The 22027-nt window shown below is 41.4% G+C and overlaps 1 protein-coding gene across 1 annotated transcript in view; it reads left to right on the forward strand.

The window, feature by feature from the left end:
* Nucleotides 1–21361, forward strand: part of srp72 (signal recognition particle 72) — a 67800-nt gene extending 46439 nt beyond the window's left edge. Inside the window, exons 14-19 of the mRNA XM_080188650.1 lie at nt 1111–1214; nt 4229–4306; nt 4655–4792; nt 13072–13109; nt 17813–17972; nt 20860–21361. Coding sequence (XP_080044776.1) covers nt 1111–1214; nt 4229–4306; nt 4655–4792; nt 13072–13109; nt 17813–17972; nt 20860–21031 — 690 coding nt within the window. The 3' untranslated portion in view covers nt 21032–21361. The remainder of the gene's footprint in view (nt 1–1110; nt 1215–4228; nt 4307–4654; nt 4793–13071; nt 13110–17812; nt 17973–20859) is intronic.
* Nucleotides 21362–22027: the final 666 nt, after the last annotated feature.

Consider the following 22027-nt stretch of genomic DNA (forward strand, 5'->3'; position numbering starts at 1 on the left):
CTTTTGTGAACGTTAAAATTTATTTAATATTTTGACAGATGTAGGGTGGGATTCTCTAGCCACGTTTGCCCCAAAACCAGTGAATCCTGCCCAAAGTCAGTGGACCTTTGCATGGTCCACTCCCTGCCACTTATGGTTCCTGTGGCAGGGGGGAATGGGAAAAAGAACTCTTCTCCCATCATACCCCCCCATCGCCCCCATACTTCCCAAGAAAATTAAACTGAAACTTGTCTCTGCATCAGGTTAGTCAGAGAGCAACAATTCCCAAGGTATTAATCCACCATTGTAATAACCCTAATTGTGCACTCTGGATGCCACAGGCCATGTTTTTTTAACAATAATCATCTTACTCTTCTCAGCTGTTGGCCTCTCTTAGGGAATTTCCAGCATGAACTTAGAAACAAGAAGCCAGCTTTCACCATTCTGCTCGAACCCTTGAAATAATTGAGCAAGAAAATGACAACCACACCATCCAGTACATATAATTTATTTGAATTTTGTGAAGACGCTTGATAAGTTTCTTGACAGTATTGTCCAGGTGATACCATCTTAACTCTGAGCCACATGGTTTTACATTCAGATTAATACAGTCATTAATATCTTATTATTGTATCATTGTACAGTTTTACATGTGTACATTCCAATACATAGTTAATGCAGTCACTCTGCATCCTTACTGCATGGTGATTGTGAGAAGAATGCATTCACATCCAAGTTATTGACACTGGGAGGAGTGAAGGAAAATATTTGGCCCAGGATTCTGGGTCATTTAGTGTTGGACAGAGTGTAGAAGGGACTTGAATATTGTGATCAGGTAGGTTTGGGTTGATGCTGCTCTTGGATCATAGGTAGATGAAGGATTAGTGAATGTTGAGTGAGGTTATGTTAGATCTCCCTACAATTGGCACCAGACTGCCTCTTATTTTCCCAACGTTCAAAGAATCAAAGGTATATGCTGCTGTCCTTTTTTTTTAGAGAAGGAGAGGGATTTATGAGTGGTATGTTTGGTCTGGGTGGCGTGCAAGAAACAATACTTTTCACTGTATACTAATGTGACAATACATTAAATAAAATAATATGACACTGTGAATTATGTTTTTTTTAATATAGCCAAATACTCCATCTCATTTGTCACTAGTAAGAGAAGCAGCCAATTTTAAGTTGAAATATGGGCGACAGAAGGAAGCAATCAGTGATTTGGAGCAACTGTGGAGGTACGGTTTATTTCTATTCATATATTTTAGCAATTTAAATTGCAATCAAATAAGTTATTCAAATGTGAATTTGATCTGGTACATTAATTTGCAAGTAGCTAGCAAAGTCACTTAGCACTATGTTGGGAGTGTTTCTTTTGAACTTAAACTAGATGTACTACCTTATGAAAATATAGCTAAACTGTGCCTTCATCAGCAAATTATACACTGAGGCAAAGCTTCAAGTGAAACAAAAGAATATGTTTTTGGAAGATTGTTAAATGCTGAATACAGCCATACTTCTGAATTACCCCGTTCCTCCTTGGACAATATCATGCCACTGCATTCTGTTCTGCCATTTTAAGGACAAGAAGGAATGCTGACAGAAGCATTAAGATTGAAGCAGGTGACTCCTTTTCATAAAAGCAAAATAATGCAGATGCTGAAAATCTGAAATAAAAGTGGAATATGGTGGTAAAACAAAAATGGAAAATGGTGGCAGGCCTAGCAACATCTATGGAGAGAGAGAAATAGTCAATGTTTCCCCATATGGGTTCTGAGAGAAGACTCAACAGACTCAAAACATTAACTCTTGCTTCTCTCACCACTGAATATTTTTCATGTTTAGCTAGCCATGATGTTTTAAAAAGGTCGTCAGCTCACTATTCTTCATGTTATGCTAGTGAAAAACACAGGGCAGCAGAAAGCTTGGTTGGAAAGAAATTGAAAGAATTATATACTTGAAGAATAGACAGTGTGTTAACAACAGGTCATTCAGCCACTCAAGCCCGCTCTGCCATTCAGTAAGATAGTGGCTGATCTGTTTGTGCTTTGAATTCCACATTCAAAAACGAAACGGGGAGGGTACAAGCCCTCTAAGGTAATAGGCAGGAATAACAAGCCCAGAAAACCATGGATGACCAGAGATATTCAGGATACAATAAGAAGGAAATGAAAGGCTTTTAAAAAGTATAAGGGGAGCAAATCAGTGGACGCATTAGTGAGGTATAGAAGTGCAGGGTGGAGCTTAAAAAAGCAATTTGGAATGCAAAGAGGAGCTATGAGAGAGCTTTGGCTAGTGAAAGTAGGGAAAATCACAAGATATTCTATTGGTATATCAATTGGAAGAAGATAACTTGGGAAAGAGTAGGGCCCATTAGGGACCAAGGGGGCAATCTGTGGGTAGAGTGTTGAATAAATATTTCACATTCGGCTTCACCCAAGAAAATGAGGACAATGGTATGGAATTTCAGGGAGAGAGATTGTGAGGTTCTTTAGCAAATTAACATAGGGAAAGCCAAGAATTGGAGATGTTGGCAGCCTTAGAAGTGGATAAACCTCCAGGTCCAGATGCATGGTGCCTACTGTTTTGTTCACCCCACTTGGATGGCTTTCTGTACCACAGTGCCATGGTCTGTTTGTTCATCCACTCTGCAGTCCTTCCCTCATCCAAACAAGTTGACAGAGCCTCAAATCTAATAGATAATTACAGAGGCTAACACTTCTGCTCTTTGGATCTCCCTACCTGCCTCGCTCGCAGTCACAATCTCCTGACCCTGACCACTGTCAAATCAGAAAATTCTATTCTAAGAGGTGTGACTGCCTCATGGTTAAAAAGCTGATGTTCCTTCAGCTGCAAACACTTAGTGCACACACTTCTCTCAGAGCTGCCACATGTTGTAACCTTGCAACATTGCCATTATTAATGTGTTTTAAACAGTTACTTAAATTATTTACTTATGCATGATGCTTATATATTTTATTAACTTTTCCATGAAGATATGTACTGTTTTGAACCTGAGGAATAGAATAGAATTTATTTACCAGATACTCACCAAGCTACCTAGTGCCTTTCCCCAAAGTAGGAAGAACCAATCCTAATGAGTGAGAAAGATAGAAAAAGTGAAGAGAAACACTCTTTCACCCCCTTCACTGAACTTCCGCAATTGCCAAACTCCAGACCTGCGTTCAGTTTTCTGGCTGGGCTTTGCTTAAGGCTTTAGGTTTGGAGCTAGGGAAGGGGGAAGAAAGAACAAAAGAAAAGGTTTGAGATATGTGAGTGGGTGGCAGGAATGATTAAACAAATGGCAGAAGTGTTACCAACACCTGATGCCCAAAAGCTATAATAGTACCCTGTTTTTATTTCTACTCTACCCATTCATAAGAACATAAAGAACATAAGAACATAAGAAATAGGAGCAGGAGTAGGCCATCTAGCCCCTCGAGCCTGCCCCGCCATTCAATAAGATCATGGCTGATCTGTCGTAGCTCAGTTCCACATTCCCGCTCTCTCCCCATAACCCTTAATCCCCTTGCTTATCAAAAACCCATCAACCCGCGTCTTAAAAATATTTAGCGAGGTAGCCTCCACCACTTCAACGGGCAGAGAATTCCAGAGATTCACCACCCTTTGAGTGAAGAAATTCCTCCTCAACTCCGCTCCCACTTATAATTCATGTTTGGAAGCTTGATTGCTACTTGTGCAGATGATTTATGGAATTGCTAAATATGAAACCGATTTTGTGGGATTACATTTTTCTCCGCTACAAAACAGTCTCACAACGGCTACTTCCTTTGGGAAGCTGGAAAGAAGATCCACGTTTATACCATCACTCTTCAACCACAAATAATTTGAGAGAAGAATTATATTTCACTATATTAATTTGGTACAAAGTGGCAAAGTATGATGCAGATTCTGCTATTAAGTGGGACACAAAAGGTTGCTGTTTCAGTTCAGTGGTGCTAACGTGTTATGCAGTAGAAATGTCAAGCAGGTGAGTCAACCAAGGCATTATTGTGCAGTTTCTAAAGGCTCCCTGATTACGTTCAGATGTTTCAGTTATAAATGTACTGAGAATTGGAGCATTGTCAATTAGTTCAAAGACACGCCATATTCAGAAAAGTTTCCTGTGCTGCTTTTTTACCACATCCGTTTTAATGATAAAATCTAAATCTTTGATATTTGCATACATGAAGGTAAAAGATAATCATGCTTTTGGTTTATAATTTGAATACTGCTAACTTTGTCTTTCTAGACAAAATCCTGAGGATGTGCGGACTTTGGCACAGCTCATCTCTGCATATTCATTGGTGAACTCAGAAAAGGCCAAGATGTATCCTTTTTATGCAACAAGCACTTTGCCGAATACAAGCAAGAGAAACAGAGTGCCATCCAAATAAGATTATGGATGGAGTGATTGAAGAAAAAAAGGGGGTTGAAAGCATTCTTAAAGGAGTAATGGAAGAGGCAGAATCTTTGAGCAATTGACTGAAAGCTAAGCCAGTGCAAGGCTACACTGGCAGGGGATGGGTTACAAAGTAGAGAATTTCATATACAGAAGCTTTTGTTCTATAATTTGAGCATATGTTTATGATAAGTTTATCTGCTGACGTCTGAGGTTGAAAAAAATTACTAAAGTACTTGAAGTGAAATTATTAAGTCCTAAACACGTTATATCCAGACTTAGCAAGCACTTGCCTTCACCTGATACTATGTCTTTCAAAGTAGATGTTGATGCCTTAGAAAATTCACATGGTGCCACATATATAAGGAAGAAGGCTGCAAAAGTGGCAGGTGAAAGCCAACTGAAAGAATGTGGGTATGTGAAAAGTAATTGAAATGCACTTCATTAATGTAAATGTACTGATTTTGATTGCAACATGGTTCCTGTGTAGTCAGCTCTCTAGGGAGCTCCTCACTCTGCACAATTAGCCTTGGCCATCTGCTACCATTTGTTGTTTTTTCTGCTCCCCAGCATCATCATCTGCTGTTTAAATTCCCCTCATTCTAACTGTGATGCACTTTGGCCTAAACAAGAGTTACTGTTAGTTTAAATGACCTCTGTTTGAATGTTCAGACCCCATCTCCTGACTTTATCATGAGAGCTCTGGCTGTGTATGTTTCTCAGCTCAAATTCATGAACTTCATTGGACTTAAAAATCATGTTTTTACACTGCACTGCTTTGGAAAAAATGTCAAATTCTGATTCTGTTTTATAATCTGAGCAATGGAAGATATCTGGAAATATCTAGATCAACATTTTTCAATTTTGGCTTCAAATTCCTGGACTCTTCAATATCAAGAAGACATGATGTATGTTGAGGTCAGGGATAAGTGTGTGAACACTCTAGAGAATGTCAATATATCGAAGGAGGAAGTGTTGCATATCCTAAATTGCATTAAGATAGACAAGTCCCTGGGGCCAGATAGGATCCATCCCAGTTACTGTGGGAGGCAAGGGGAGAAATAGCTCGGGCCTTAACGAATATCTTCACATCCTCTTTGACCACAAGCAAGGTTCCAGAGGATTGGAAAATAGTCAATGTTGCTCCCTTGTTTAAGAAAGGAAGCAGAGATAATCCAGGAAATTATAGGCTGGTGAGCCTAACGTCTGTAGTGGGAAGCATTTAGAGAAAATACTGAGGGACAGGATATATGCACATTTGGAGGAAAATGGACTAGTTAGTGACAGGCAGCATGGTTTTGTATGGTTTTTTTTTAAAAGAGGTGACAAAATTGATGAGGGAAGGGCTGTAGATGTACTTTATATGGACTTCAGTAAGACGTTTGACAAGGTCCCACGTGGCAGACTGGTACAAAAACTGAAATTGTGTGGGATTTGAGGTGGGCTGCCAAGATGGATACAAAACTGTTTTGATTATAGAAGACAGAGAGTAGCAGTGGAAGTGGGTTTTTCAGAATGAGGATCTGTAGCTAGTGGTGTTCCACAGGGATCAGTGCTGGGACCTCTGTTATTTATAGTGTATACGTGATCTGGAGGGAAATATGGATGGTCTGATTAGTAAGTTTGCGGATGACATGAAGATTGGTGGAGTTACTGAGTGCTGGGAATTGTCAGGATACAACAGATATAGATTGGAGAATTGGGCACAGAAATGGGAGATGGTGTTTAATCTGAATGTGCTGCCAGAGAAGGTGGTGGAAGCAGACACATGAGCAACATTTTAGAGGCATCTGAAAGGGTACATGAATAGGGAGGGAATAGAGGGATACGGACCGAGTAAAGGCAGAAGGTTTTTTTTCAGTTAGTTGGGGCATCATGGTCAGCACAGGTCTGGAGGGCTGAAGGGCCTGTTCCTGTGTTGTACTTTTCTTTATTCTTTGTAAGATATTCCTGCTCTGGATTATATTGGTTATACCATAAGACCTGACATCCATTTCTGATTTGCTGGTCTTTTGCGATATTTAAGATACCTTTTGTCAGTCTACTGTCCTTACCCAATCACTGGTATAATTAAAATACTTGGGTCTTCTGCTGAACCTGTAATTGGCCACTGGGGTTCCTCTAATTTTTATCTTTAGAATGTTCCTGGCAAGACTATCAGAAGAGCAATCCTGTGAAATCTTTGGATTTTATGATACATTACAGCCATACAATCATCTTTCTCTCTCTAGCAACTGTATCTGTACACCATGTGGATGTTCATCCTTATGAAAATACCTCTATTAGAGTCATAGAGGTTGAGGTTTACAGCATGGGAGCAGCCCCACCCCCACCCCCGGCCTAACCTGTCCATGCTATCCAATTTTTACTACGAAGCTAATCCTAATTGCCCGCATTTGGCTGACATCACTCTATACCCATCTTACTCATGTAACTGTCTAAATGCTTTTTAAAAGACTAAATTACACCATCTCTACTTCTACCTTTGGCAGCTTGTTCCAGACACTCATCACCCTCTGTGTGGAAAAAATTGTCCCTCTGGACCCTTTTGTATCTCTCCACTCTCTCCTTAAACCTACGCCCTCTAGTTTTAAACTCCCCTACCTTTGGGAAAAGATATTGACTATCTAGCTGATCTATGCCCCTCATTATTTTAGAGACCTCTATCAGATCAGCCGTAAAGCTTCTACACTCAAGGGAAAAGGTCCCAGTCTATTCAGCCTCTCCTTATAACTCAAACCATCAAGTCCCAGTAGCATTGTGGTAAATATTTTCTGCATTCTTTCCAGTTTAATAATATCTTTTCTATAATAGGGTGACCAGAACTGTATACTGTATTCCAAGTGTGGCCTTACTAATGTATTGTACAACTTCAACAAGACATTCCAACTTTTGTATTCAGTGTTCTGACTGATGAAACCAAGTATGCTGAATGCCTTCTTCATCACCCTGGCCACCTGTGACTCCACTTTCAAGGAGCTATAAACTTGTCCTCCTTGATCTTTGTTCTGTAACTCTCCCCAACAGTCTGCCGTTAACTGAGTAAGTCCTGCCCCGATTCGATCTACCAAAATGCGTCACCTCGCATTTATCTAAATTAAACTCCATCTGCCATTCCATCAGCCCACTGGCCCAATTGATCAAAATCCTGTTGCAATCCAAGATCACCATCTTCACTGCCCACTATGCCACCAATCTTAGTGTTATCTGCAAACTTACTAACCGTGCCCCATAAATTCTCATCCAGATCGTTAATATGAATAACAAATAATAGTGGACCCAGTACAGATCCCTGTGGCAAACCACTGGTCACAGTCCTCCAGTTTGAAAAACAATCCTTTGCAATCACCCTGTCTTCTGTTGTCAAGCCAATTCTGTATCCAATTGGCTACCTCACCCTAGATCCCATGAAATTTTACCTTGTGCAACTACCTACCAGCTGGTACCTTGTTGAATGCCTTGCTAAAGTCCATGTACACAATATCAACTGCACTGCCTTCATCTACCTTCTTGGTTACCCTCTCAGAAAACTCAATGAAATTCATGAGACATGATTTTCCACTCACAAAGCCATGCAGACTGTCCCTAATCAGTCATTGCCTCTCTGAATGCCTGTAGATCCTGTGTCTCAGAATAGCTTCTAACAACTTACCTACTACAGACATGAGGCTCACTGTTCTGTAGTTCCCAGGCTTTTCTCTGCAGCTCTTCTTAAACAAAGGCACAACATTTGCTATCCTCCAATCTTCAGGCATCTCAACTGCGCCTATCAATGATTCAATTAATTTTGTTAGAGGATCAGCTATTTCCTCCCTAGCCTCCCACAACGTCCTGGGATACATTTCATCAGGGCCCAGGGGTTTATCTACCTTGGTGTGCTTTAAGACTTCCAGCACCACCACCTCTGTAATATATACACTCCTTAAGACATCACTATTGATTTCCCGAAGTTCCCTAACATCCATCTTCAATACTCTACCCCCAAATAACTTCTGGACTTCACTCAATTCACCTGTTGCCAAATTCAGATAAATGGTCTGCGATGCAACATGCTGATTCCACCCTAGCTAAGCAATCGTTAATTCCTGTGATTTGATTTGTTATTGTCACGTGTTGGTATACAGTGAAAAGTATTATTTCTTGTGCGCTCTGCAGATAAAGCATACCATTCATAGAGAAGGTGAGTGCAGAATGTATGTTACAATCATAGCTAGGGTATAGAGAAAGATCAACTTAATGCAAGGTATATACATTGAAAAGTTTGATGGCAGCGGGGAAGAAGCTGTTCTTGAGTTGGTTGGTATGTGTCATCAGACTTTTGTATTTTTTTTCTGATGGAAGAAAGTGAAAGAGAGAATGTCCGGAGTGTGAGGAGTCCTTAATTATGCTGGCTGCTTTTCTGAAACAGTGGGAAGTGTAGACAGAGTCAGTGGATGGGGGGCTGGTTTGAGTGACGGACTGGGCTACATTCATGACCTTTGTAGTTTCTTGTGGTCTTGGGCAGAACAAGAGCCATTCAAAGCTGTGATGCAAATAGAAAGAATGCTTTCTGTGGTGCACCTATAAAAGCTGGTGGGAGTCGTAGTAAAGATACCAAATTTTCTTACCCCCAAATACCTTCCAGACTTCACCTATTCATTAATTTCATCTGTTCCACCAATGGACTTCCAAGTATAATTTTGGACTCCTTCCTATGATCATCATCTATTTCCTTTTTACTATGTTTTTTTTTCGCAACTAGACCTATTAACCCAAGTTCTCTATGCATTCCATTGGCATATGCATTGGGATGCTACTCCAGTCTTGAGCCCATCAATCTGTTATCGTTTTTGTTTTTTATAACCATTTTTCTCTTTACCCCTTCCGAGATTCTCTTCTATTGCCTATTTTCACTTCTCTACACTCATGCATATTGCTCTCACAGTTCCCTACCTCAACTGTTCAACATTTCTTGACCTTCATGTTCTCCTGCCGTATGAGGCTTGACTCCTTTTTGGAAAAGCTTAGTTTGTTTCTATGCCTTTTATGTAATCCCATGTCAGGCTCATTGAAACAATTGCACTAACTCCTTACAAGCAGCAGCCTCAATTGCCCCATCCCACCCTGTTGTCAACCTTCCTGTTCGCAACTAACTGGAGACTTACCTTGCCAATGTTCTCTTTCCTGTCCAACTCCCTTCTGACTGCTGACCCAATAGACTCAGTCAGCAGATCAGCTCTTACCTCCCCCTTCATACCTCCCTCCAAAAATATCCATCCACTTGTGCAAAAGCTCTTCCCGGCCATGACCTGTTGCAAATGATTGCATTGACAACCTGGTTTTCACAGAAACCTGGCTAATGAGTGCTGACTCCTTAATGAAACCTTCCTACCTGGCTACGTATCCACTTGTCCCACTAGGATCATCGATGATAGGTGTCACCTGATCATACTTTGGCTTGACCCCCTACTCTGGCATTTTCTCCTCCTTTGAGCATCTCATCCTGTTTCACGTCTCTCTCCTGTCTTTCAAAATCATCATTTTCTACTACTGTCCATGTCCTCAGTCCCTTACTGTACTCTTTATACACTTATGACTGTGATCAAATTCTGCTCCAACTCTGTTTTCAAGTTTGCTGACGCCACCACCGTAGTGGGGCGAATCTCAAACAATGATGAGCCAGAGTACAGGAAAGAGAGAGAGAATCGGGTGAAATGGTGCAACAACCATAATTTCTTCCTCAATGTCAGTAAAACAAAGGAGCTGGTCATTGACTTCAGGAAACGTAATGGAGGACATGCCCCTGCCTACAACAAAGGTGATGAAGTGGAGATGGTTATGAGCTTCAAGTTCCTTGGTGTTCAAATCACCAACAATCTGTTCTGGACCCTCTACGCTGACACCACAGTTAAGGAAGTTCATCAAAGCTTCTAGTTTCTGAGAAGGCTACAGAAATTGGGCACTTCCACTACAACATCGGGAGGTGATGGCCTTGGTGGTATTATCACTAGCCTATTAATCCAGAAATTCAGCTAATTCTCTGGAGACCCGAGTTTGAATCTCAGCAGATGGTAGAACTTGAATTCAATTAAAAAAATCTGGATTCAAGAATCTACTGATGATTATGAAACCATTGTTGATTGTCAGAAAAACTTATCAGGTTCGTTAGTGTCCTTTGGGGACGGAAATCTGCCATTCTTACCTGGTCTAGCCTACATGTGACTCCAGAGCCATACTGCCTTCGGACAGCTAGGAATGGGCAATAAATCTGGCCAGCCAGTGACACCATGCTTCACGAACGAATAAAAATAATCCTCACCGATTTTTACAGATGGATCAAAAAGCCTATCCTGTTGTATCCCACCTTGGTACGGCTCCTTCTTTGACCAAGACTGCAAGAAGCTTCAAGGAGTTGCAAATGTAGCCTAGTCCATCACACAAGCCAGCCTCCCGTCTACTGACTCTGTCTACACTTCCCACTGCCTCAGGAAAGCAGTCAGAAGAATCAAGGACTCCACACACCCCGGATATTCTCTCTTTTTCTTGACAGAAGATACAGAAGTCTAAAGAATAGCTTCTTCCCTGCTGTCATCAGACTTTTGAATGCCTCTATCACATATTAAGTTAATCTTTGTCCTACCTGTAGCTGCAACACTTTATTCTGCACCCTCTCATTTTCCCCTTTGTGCTCTACGAACGGTAGATTTTGCCTATATAGCGCACAAGAGACAATACTATTCACTGTATCCCAGTGCATGTGACAATCAATCAAATCAAATCATCCTGGGGGAAAAAAATCATTATTGTCTCACTCATCCTGGCTGTTCCTCTCTTACAACTCTCGTCTCTGCTCATTTTCTTCAAGGAAAGCAAAGTGAAAGAATATGATGAACAACAGATTTAACCATCCACACTAGATCTGGCTGGGTCACTTAAATGCTATTGGGTTCTGCTATCATTTGCTAAAATCTCTCTCTATTCCAGATCATCCTGGAATGCAAGGACAAACCCTGTCCTCTTTCTCTATTGCAGACTGTCATCTCAAATCCCTGTTCTCTCCAACCTGACCTCCAACAAATGTAAGGAACTCATGGACTTTTGTGTCACTAAGATCTGGACAGTCTGATCAGCTGCCTCTGCCATGTCCCTCCCTTCCACTAGTCTAACTGGGAAAAACTTCATTTCATATAAACGTAGGAATTAGGAGGAGTAATCACCCATCTACCCTAATAAACTTTCACCCCCGTGTTTATCAAGAACCTATTAACTCTGCCTTAAAAAAATATTCAAAGACTTTGCTTCCAATGCCTTTTGAGGAAGAGAGTTCCAAAGAGAGTTGAAGGTTATCAGGAGAAGGCACGAATGTTGGCTTGATGTTACAGTCAGATTAGCTAGGATCTGATTGAATGGCAAAAAAGGGCCAAGTGGCCTACTGTTCCTAACACATTTGTGTGTATCCTCTGACGGGAAGAAATTCTACTTATCTGCCTTATTCATGTCTTTATTCCCCTCTGGGCTTGACAGTTCCATTGCACTCCAGGCTGCTCACTGTCACTAGACTGTCATCCAAAATTCTGCTGCCTGTGTATTAACTTGTAATCGTCTCATTCCGTATAACTCTAAGTTGACCTTCATTGGCTCCTGGTCAAACCAGATCTTGAGTTTAAAAATTCCATCCCTGGTTTCAACTCTGTCCATGGCTTCACCCCCTTCTGATCTCTGTACTCCCCTTAAGCTCCAAAGCCCTTTGAGACATCTGCGCTTGAATTCTGATCTCTTATGCATCCTCAGTTTTAATTGTTCCATCATTGATTATTGTGCCTTCACTTGCCTAGGCCCTAAGCTCTGGAATTTCCTCCTTATATTTTTTTTAAGATATGTCTTTAGCCAAGCTTTTCATCATCTGATCTAATGGTTCCCTATAGTAGCATAATGTCATTCTTTATTTTATAATGCTCCTGTGAAGAGACATTATGGAAAATTCATTTTTTATAAGTTGTTGTAAACAGAACATAGCTTTAGGTTACATTCACACAAATTGTGGCACCGGTGTTGAATAGTTTCATTGCACTCTATTGGTGCAGTTCGATGCAGTTTGAATCCAGAGTCTGAACCAGATTTTAGAACACCAAATGAAGTGGAGTAAAACTCTGGATGAAGGAGTTAATCTTGCATCATTTTGGAGTTAGCTTGGATCTTTGTGCTAATGCTGAACTTGTGGGCTGTGCAGGAACTGCTAGCCTGTGTCCTGACATTGCTTGGTTTATGTCATGTCAATAACTCATTGGGGAAAGGTATTTGCATGGTGTACATTTCGAGGTATCTTGGTTGTCAGTCTTTAACCATTAACTAATGGACAGAAAATTACAGCTACGACTGCCTTGAATTTCCCAAGAGATGCTCCATGTGAGCACTGCGCTCTGCTGGAAACACCAGGTTGCAAAGTTAACTCTTGTAGTTAACCTCTTGCAGGAAATGCGATTTGTGAATATTAGCTGATGGTTGTTCTTGTATTTACATCTGAATTTGATTGATATCACATTTTAAGAATGTCATTAAATGCTGTATTATCTGTGGAACTCTAATTTCTTTGAAATTTCCAGGGTAATGCATTTTGATTTCTGCACCTTTAAATAGAAACATAGAAAACTAAGAAACTTAATCCATTCTGTTTTGGGTGGACCATTTTGACCCACTTTCTTTTCCTTTTCCAGACAAGGTGATACAAAGAAAAAAAAGAAGAAAAAGAAAGGTTTTGCTTTTATATGACTTGTTTTTCTTTCTCCTGCAGCACTTGGTTTGAAAAAGCTGTTAGCTTTATGACGGTCTTTGTTATTGCCCTCATTCATGCCTTTCTTACCTCTAGATTAGACTATTTCCAACACAGTCCTAGTTGGTCTCCCACATTCTATGCTCCACAATTTGATATTTAAACTTCAGTTAGCCTTGTCTTAATTTGCCAAAAGTCCTATTCCTGTATTATTCCTTTGCCTGCTGATTTACCAGTCAAGCAATATCTTGAATTTAAAATTCTCAACCTTGACTTTAAATTCTTCCATTGCCTCACTCCTCCCACCTCTTTAATTTCCTACAACTGCACAATCCTCCAAGATACCCGCTCGCCTCTAATTTAGGCCTCTTGTCCATTCCAAATTCTACTTGTTCCACCGTTGGTGGTTGAGCTTTTGGTCGCTGAAACCTGAAGATCTGACATTTCTCCCTACATCTCTCATGGCATAGTGATTAGCACTGCTGCCTCACAGCACCAAGGCCCTGGGTTCAATTCCGATTTGGGAGACTGTCTGTGTGGAGTTTGCACATTCTCTTTGTGTCTGTGTGGGTTTCCTCCAGGTTCCTCCCACACTCAAAAGATGTGTGGGATAGGTTGATGTGCCATTCTAAATTGTCCCTTAGTGTCAAGGGATTTGCAGGGTAAATAAGTGGGATAACAAGGATAGGGGTGGAATTGTTGCTAGTGCAGGCTCAATGGAGCTGAATAGCTTCCTTCTGCACTGTAGGGATTCTATGATTTAGGCACTCCTTAAAATTCTTGGCCAAATTTTTCTGACCTAATATTCCTTTATATGGGCTGGTATCATACTTTGTTTTCCAATGTTGCTGTGCAGCTTGGGATGTTTCACTATGTTTTTATCCATTCGTGGGACATGGGCATCATTGGCTGGTCAGAATTTATTGCTTATCCTTTGTTGCCGTTTGAGAAGGTGGCGATGAGCTACTACCTTGAATTGCTGTGGTCCATGTGCTGTGGGTTGACCCACAATGTCTTTCGGGAGGGAATTCCAGAATTTTGACTCAACCGCTGCGAAGGAACAGCAATTATATTTCCAAGTGAAATGGTGTGTGACTTGGAGACGAACTTGCAGGTGGTGGTGTCCCCATTTATCTGCAGCCCTTGTCTTTCCAGATGGAAATGGTCATAGGTTTGCCAGGTGCAGTCTAAGGATCTTTGGTGAATTACTGCAGTGCATCTTAACATAGAACACTACAGCAGAAACAGGCCCTTCGGCCCACAAGTTGTGCCGATCATATCCATACCTACCAGGCCTATCTATAACCCTCAATCCCATTAAATCCCATGTAGAAATATATATCTGGTATATAGTAGCAGCAGTGTATACTGAGCATCAGTGGTGGAGGAAGTAGATGTTTGTGGATGTGGTGCCAATCAAGCAGGCAGCTTTGACCTGGATGATGTCAAGCTTCTTGAGCGTTGTTGGAGCTGCACCCATTCAGGTGGGGAATATTCCACCACACTCCTGGTGTGTGCCTTGTAGATGGTGGACAGGCTTTGTGGAGGCAGGAGGTGAGTTACTTGCTGCAGTATTCCTAGCCTCTGATCTGCACTTGTAGCCACTATGTTTAGGTGGTGAAACTTTCTGGTCAATGATAACCCCAAGGATGTTGACAGTTAAAGGCACTACTTAGTTTGTTTGTTATTGATATTTTAGGATGCTGTTACTTCCAAAATGCTCTCTTAGTAATCACAAGCATTCAGTGTTCAGACAGCAGTTTTGTCAAAGCAATTGATGTTGAAAATTGTTACACAGTAGCCTCCACATACTCTTTGTTCTCTTTCAGTTCCAGTGGACCACCCCTCCTAACACACTTTTAACTCCAGTCCCATTTCCCTCATCACCTACCCACTGTCTACTCTCCCTCCAGCGCTCACCTGTTTCCCATCCCGTCCCGCAACGTCAGCATCCCTGCCCCTCAGAGTCATTTGCTGTCAGCTCAGCTTTTCTCAAGACATACAGATCCAGAGCCAGCACTGCATGTATGCTGTACTTGTCACTAGTTCTTTTTCTCCAGCTCCATCACTATGCTTCCACTAGAAATTTTAAACACTGCATGCTCCTGCTTTCCAACTCTTCTTTAATTACCCCCCAAAAAAAAACAAACTAGTATGGAGCACGAAAGAAAACTTGCTACGAGGTGAATTGTGGGCATAAGCAATTGCCTTGATGTACTGAATACAGGAGTTGGATCGTCTTGTTGAAGTTGTACAGGACATTGGTATGGCTATACTTGGAATACTGTGTAGAGTTCTGTTCACCCAATTATAGAAAGGATACTATTAAACTAGAAAGAGTGCAGAAAAGATTTACTAGGATGCTACCGGGATTTGATTGCTTGAGTTATAAGGAGAGGCTGGATAGACTGGAACTTCTTTCCCTAGAGCATAGGAGGCTGAGGGGTGATTTATAGCAGTCTGTAAAATAATGAGGGGGCATCAGTCAGCTGGATAATCAACAGCTTTTCACAAAGGCAGGGGAGCCTAAAACTAGACAGCATAGGTTTAAGGTAGGAGAGGAGAGATACAAAAGGGTCCAGAGGGGCAATTTTTTCACACAGCAGGTGATGAATGTCTGTAACAGGCTGCCACAAAAAGTAGTAGAGGCAGGTACAATTAAAATGGGTGTAAAGGGGTATCATGGGCCTAACATGAGCAATTGGGACTAGTTTAGTGGTTTTTGAAAAAAAAAGGAGGCAGCATGGACGAGTTGGGCCAAAGCACCTGTTTCCATGCTGTAAACCTCTGTGACTACATAGAAACATAGGAGTTAGGAGCAGAAGTCAGCAAATTCAGCCCTTCGAGCCTGCACCGCCATTCAATCAGAGCATGGATGATCTCTCCCTAGTCTCAAATCCTCCTCCCTACCTGTTCCTCATAATCCCTCTTTCCCTTATTAGAATCATAGAATCCCACAGTGTAGAAGGAGGCCATACGGCATTGAGTCTGCACTGATCACATTCCCACCTAGGCCCTATCCCCATAACCCTACTTATTTATCCTACTAATCCTTTAACATTAAGGGGCAATTTAGTATGTTCAGTCAATCTAACCTGCATATCTTTGGAGTGTGGGAGCCGGAAACCAGAGCACACGGAAATGGGAAGAAAATCCACACAGTGATGCAAGCCAGGAATCGAACCTGGGTCCCTGGTGCTGTGAGATAGCAGTGCTAACCACTGTGCCACCCCATTTTATTTTATTAGATATGTCTATTTCCTTCTTGAAACTAATCAACGATTCAGGCTCCACCGCACTATGGGGAAGCGAGTTCCATAAATTCACCACCCTCTGCGAGAAGTAGTTCCTTCTCATCTCAGTTTTAAATGTACTGCCTCGCAACCAATACCTGTGACCTCTTGTTCTAGATTGCCCCATAAGAGGAAACATTTGGTCTACATTTACTTTATCAATCCCTTTTAAAATGAGACCAAAACTGAACATAATACTCCCGTCTTCAATAGTCAACATCTTTTCGCAAAGGTCAGGGAGTCTAAAACTAGAGGGCAAAGATTTAAGGTGAGAGGGGAGAGATACAAAATGATCTGGAGGGCACTTTTCTCACTCAGGCTGGTGATTGTCTGAAATGAACTGCCAGACGTAGATGTAGAGGCAGTAAAAATTTATCTTTGAATAAGCATTTAGACAGTTACATGGATAAGATGGGTATACAGGGATATGGGCCAAATGCGGACAGTTGGGACCAGCTTAGTGGTAAAAACTGGGCAGCATTGATAAGTTGGGCCAAAGGGCCTGTTTCCATGACTCCAAATGCGGTCTCACCTACACCCTATACAATTGAAACACATCTTTCCTTTTATACTCCAGTCCTTTTGCAAGAATGCTAACATTCCATTTGCCTTTTTTATTACATGCTGCACCTGCATACCGACTTTGATTCATGAACAAAGACACCCGGATCACTCTGCCGGGACACATTTTGAATCTGCTTTCCATTTAGATAATTCGCCTTTCTATTTTTCTCAGCTAAAATAAATAACCTCACATCTACCCACGTGAAACTCCATCTGCTAAATTTTGGCCCATTCTCCGAGCCTATCTGTATTCATCTGGAGAGTCTTTATATCTTCTTCACTACCTGCGTTCCCACCTATTTTAGGGTGCACCACACAGGAAATTCTTATCAAGTGGGAGTCATTATCGTTGCTGTGATGGCCACTAAGATTATTTCTATTTCAGAACTTTTAATTTAAGTAATAATTTTTGAAGAAAAAAAACACTAACCTGGGAAAATCTGTTAATTACTGCCTCAAAGATTTAAGTGAAAATAGCTAATACGTACGAACATTTGAATTAGGAGTAGGCCCCTTGGCCCTGCTCCACCATTCAATAAGATTATGGCTGATCTGATTGTAATTTTAACTCCACATTCCCACCTATCCCATTAATCTTTTTCGCCTTAAGAATCAATTAACCAACTCCTTAAAAATATTCAAAGATTCTGTTTCCACTGTCTTTTAAGGAAGAGTTCCAAAGACTGTTGACCCTCAGGGGAAAAAAAGGTTCTTCATTTCTGTTTTAAATTGGTGACTCCCAATGAAAATATTCACAATGATTCCACTTTATTTAACTAAACCAATATCCAATTTGTGTCATTGGCTGGTTTATCTTTTATTGTTTAGGTAAACTGCCCAAAAATTATGATCCTAAAGTGCCTCCAGATCCAGAACGATGGCTCCCCATGCGGGAACGCTCATATTATCGTGGGAGAAAGAAGGGGAAGAAGAAAGAACCAATAGGAAAAGGAACTCAAGGAACAACATTGTCTGCAGCAACAGAACTGTGAGTATTGGCCATTGTGGGATTATTACTTTCAATGTGCCAAAGAATTGTGCCTGGGAAGAAGTCTAATTGTATCACATGTAGGGGGCAGAATGGCCTCTTGATGTGCTTTAAGATTCCAGGATTCTAAAGGTGTGTAATTATGGCCTGTTTCTATGACTGTTTCTTCAGGTAGTGCAGCCCATATTTGAAAACCTTATCAGGTATTCAGCTTTTTGCTTTATCTCGGATCCAGAAACTTTAGAACCACGTTTCCACTAATTTGCAAATATCTCAAGTTGCTACTGCCTCTAACTCTATGAATAAATTATAAATAAGAATATAGCAGGAGCTCTTGCAAACTTCCTGAATGAGAAGATTCAAACAAAGTCAAACCAGCAATTAAGAAACAAAAACAGAAAATGTTGGAAAATCTCAGCAGGTCTGACAGCATCTGTGAGGAAAGAATTGAGCCAACATTTTGAATCTGGGAACTGACTCCAAACATTGGCTCTATTCTCTTGCACAGATGCTGTCAGACCTGCTGAGATTTTCCAGCATTTTCTCTTTATTTCAGATTCTAGCTTTTGCGGTATTTTGCTTTTATTTCCATAATTAAGAAAAAATTAGTACAAATGGGACTAAATGATCTGACATTAAGGCTAGCCACATATGACCTATGGGTCATGGTGTAGCCAATCACTCTGTTTTATCAAACCAGTATGGAAAAGTTGAGAAAAAAACTGAGGTGACCAATGTTGACCGAGACACTGAAAATAACAAAGGCCGGTCAACTCTCTGAAGTCCTGAGGAACAGTGCCAAAATTGGGAGAGCTGTCCCCATTAGTAAAGCAGGAATTCTTATACAGTCATACTCTATGAATCATACCGTGCAACCAATCCCAGAAGAGCCACCAGAGGTGCTAGCATAATGGTTATACAGTTGGGAAGGATTGGTCCTGGGACTCCTCAGCGTTGTCTGCGAACTCTATGAAATCACATGACATCACAAAACATTAGCAAAGAAATCTTCTGATTTACTACTGACCACCATCCCTCAGCTAATGAATCAGTGCTCCTCCATGCTGAACACCACTTGGAAGTAGCACCAGAAATATACCTGGAATGGGGGGCTTCAATATTCATTACCAGAATGTCTTTGAAACACTCCTACTGACCAAGCTGCATGAATCTTGAAGGACATTTTTGCCAGATTATGCCTGCAAGTAAGGGGGTGAACCAACTTGAGACAAACACGTACATGACTTTACCCTCACCAACCTACCCTCACTAGTGATGCATCTGTCCTAGACAATATTGGTAGAAGTGACCAGAACGTAATTCCTGTGGAGATGATGCCCTGTTCTCATGATGAGGATATCCTGGGTCACCTGGACTCAAAACATCAAAGAACAAAAACAGCCCGGGAAACAGGCCCTTCGGCCCAACGAGCCCGCGCTGCCATCTCAACACCACCAGTCCCCCTCTCCACCCACGACCCTTGTCTAACGTTTTATGGCCATCCAGATTGAGGGAAACTGATTTAGGGACAATTTATTCCTGCCAATCAGCCTAACAGCACATCTTAGGGGTGTGGGAGGAAACCGGAGCACCCGGAGAAAACCCACGCAAGCACGGGGAGAATGCACAAACTCCCACAGACACTGGCCCAAATCCATGTGTCTGCACAGCAATCAGCGATAGTCACTGAGCTGTCGTATCTGGTCCAGTTTAGGTGCACACTAACGACGTGAAGCACTAGGCCAATCTCGAACAACCAAGAGCAGCCCCAGTACGACCCATCGCGTGTATGCCCCTCGTTGGACACAAGGCGGACCGACTTATAACCTGTGAATGAAAAGGGAAAAAAAACATTATTATTGTACCATATCCATTTACCTTACCAGGGACGCCCCAATGCTAATGACCCTTATTTAAAACAATCTCCTATATCCATCCATCTCCAACACAGTCATGTGCCTGTCAGCTCTTTTCTCTCTTTCCCGATCCTGCCAGACTTGCTGAAATTTTCCGGCGTTTTCTCTTTTGGTCCTTGTACACTAAATTGAAAGAATTCTGAACAGTTCTAAACTGGTCGTCCATGATATACAGCAGGTGAACAATAGCAGCAGAATTGTATTTTAGCCACAATCACCAGCCTGACGTATCCCTCACTTACCATTAACAACAAGCCGGGGGACTGACCTTAGTTTAATTGGGATGCAGGAGTGTATGCCAACATTACAACATGGGACTATATACATGTAAAAGTGAAAGCAGCATGCTAGAGTTAAGCAATCCTACAGTCAACAAATTGGACCAAAGCTCTGCAGTCCTGTTACATCCAGTTAGGAATGGTGGTGGACAATTGTGCAAAGGACAAAAGGACAATGCATCACCATTAGCCAGAAGGGCTGACTGGTCCATCAGGGCCTCCTCTTGAAGTTCCTACTAAAATTGATACCAGTCTTCAGCCAATTCAATTCACTCCAGTGGTATGAAGAAATAGCTGAAAGCACTGGATTCTGCAAAAGCTATGAGTCTTGTCAAATTCCTGAGTGTACAGAATAATTGTGTTGCAGACTAGCTGTGCCTCCAGCCAAGCTGTTCCAGTACAGCTACAACAGTGGCATCTACCCAGCAATGTGGGAAATTTCCCAATGTTAAAAATGTAGTTCAGTGCAAGCATTATTCTGTCACAACTTATAAAACATCTAATTTACAATCAGGATTTATAGCTCATGTTAATAATCAAGGAAACCCACTACTGGGATTTCCCAAAATTCTTAAACCAGCTTAATAAGTATAACACATGATATCTATAATGTCCTTGTAAGCTGACCGAATGTGTTTAGTTATTATACTTAAAACCCATTGTTAATGATTGATTGCTCTGCTTTTCATTCAGTGATGCAAGCAAGACTGTGAGCAGCCCACCTACATCTCCACGACCTGGGACTGCAGCAGCCACAGTGGCATCTTCCAGCAACATTGTGCCCCCTCGGCAACAGAAGCCTTCAGCTGCCTCTAAGAAAAAACAGCAGCAAAAAAAGAAAAAGGGTGGGAAAGGGGGATGGTGACACTCAGATTGGGGAATGTGTGATGGTGACCACCGTTGGATTGGAGGGTACATATTTTGCATGTGCCTAGAGACTGTTAAATCTTAATCAGTGTACGATGTATTGAAAACTTTAATAATAAAGGACTCTGTATGAAAGTCATTTGTGTTTGAATGTTTAATTTATACCAGATGCAGTCACCTATATTGCTACAAAGGCAAATAGCTTGTGAGAACTAAATAAGTGACTCTTATCTATATGGATATTTTTATTTTAAATTTGTGATTGTTCAGTGAAGCTTCGACCAGGATTGTTAGTAGAATCTTAAAATAAAGTTCACATGCAAAACTATGCTGTCCTCATTTATGCGTTTCATTGCACTCAGTTTTGTTGCCATTTGAAATTGATGAAATGTAAGTGTTCACCAATGACCTGAGCCCCGCATTTGCAGTAATGACAGTGCTAGATTTCAAAATGAAGGACAACAGTCAAAATTCTGCAGGGTTTATGGAAATTTATAGGCAAATCTTTAATGCATCTATGGAGAGAGAAACATAGCTGTGAACAGCATGGTGGCACAGTGGTTAGCACTGCTGCCTCTGTGTCAGGGACCCAGGTTTGATTCCTGGCTTGGGTCATTGTCTGAGTGGAATCTGCATGTTCTCCCTATGTTTACGTGGATTTCCTCTGGGTGCTCTGATTTCCTCCCACAGTCCAAAAGACATGCTGGTTAGATACATTGGCCATGCTAAATTATCCCTCTGTGTGCTCCAACAGGCATCGGAGTGTACTGACTATGGGATTTTCACAGTAACTTCATTGCAGTGTTAATGTAAAACTACTTGTGACACTAATAAATAAACTTTACAATTTTAAACTTTAGTTACTGTTGGAATTCTCTGACCTCACCCTGGCTGGGCTTCTTCACAGTAAGGAGTCTCACAACACCAGGTTAAAGTCCAGCAACTTTATTTGATAGTAAACGCACAAGCTTTCAGGGTTTGCCTCTTCGTCAGG

This window comes from Carcharhinus amblyrhynchos, chromosome 1 (assembly GCF_965287045.1).
Source record: "Carcharhinus amblyrhynchos chromosome 1, sCarAmb.v2.hapA, whole genome shotgun sequence".
Lineage (NCBI taxonomy): Eukaryota > Metazoa > Chordata > Chondrichthyes > Carcharhiniformes > Carcharhinidae > Carcharhinus > Carcharhinus amblyrhynchos.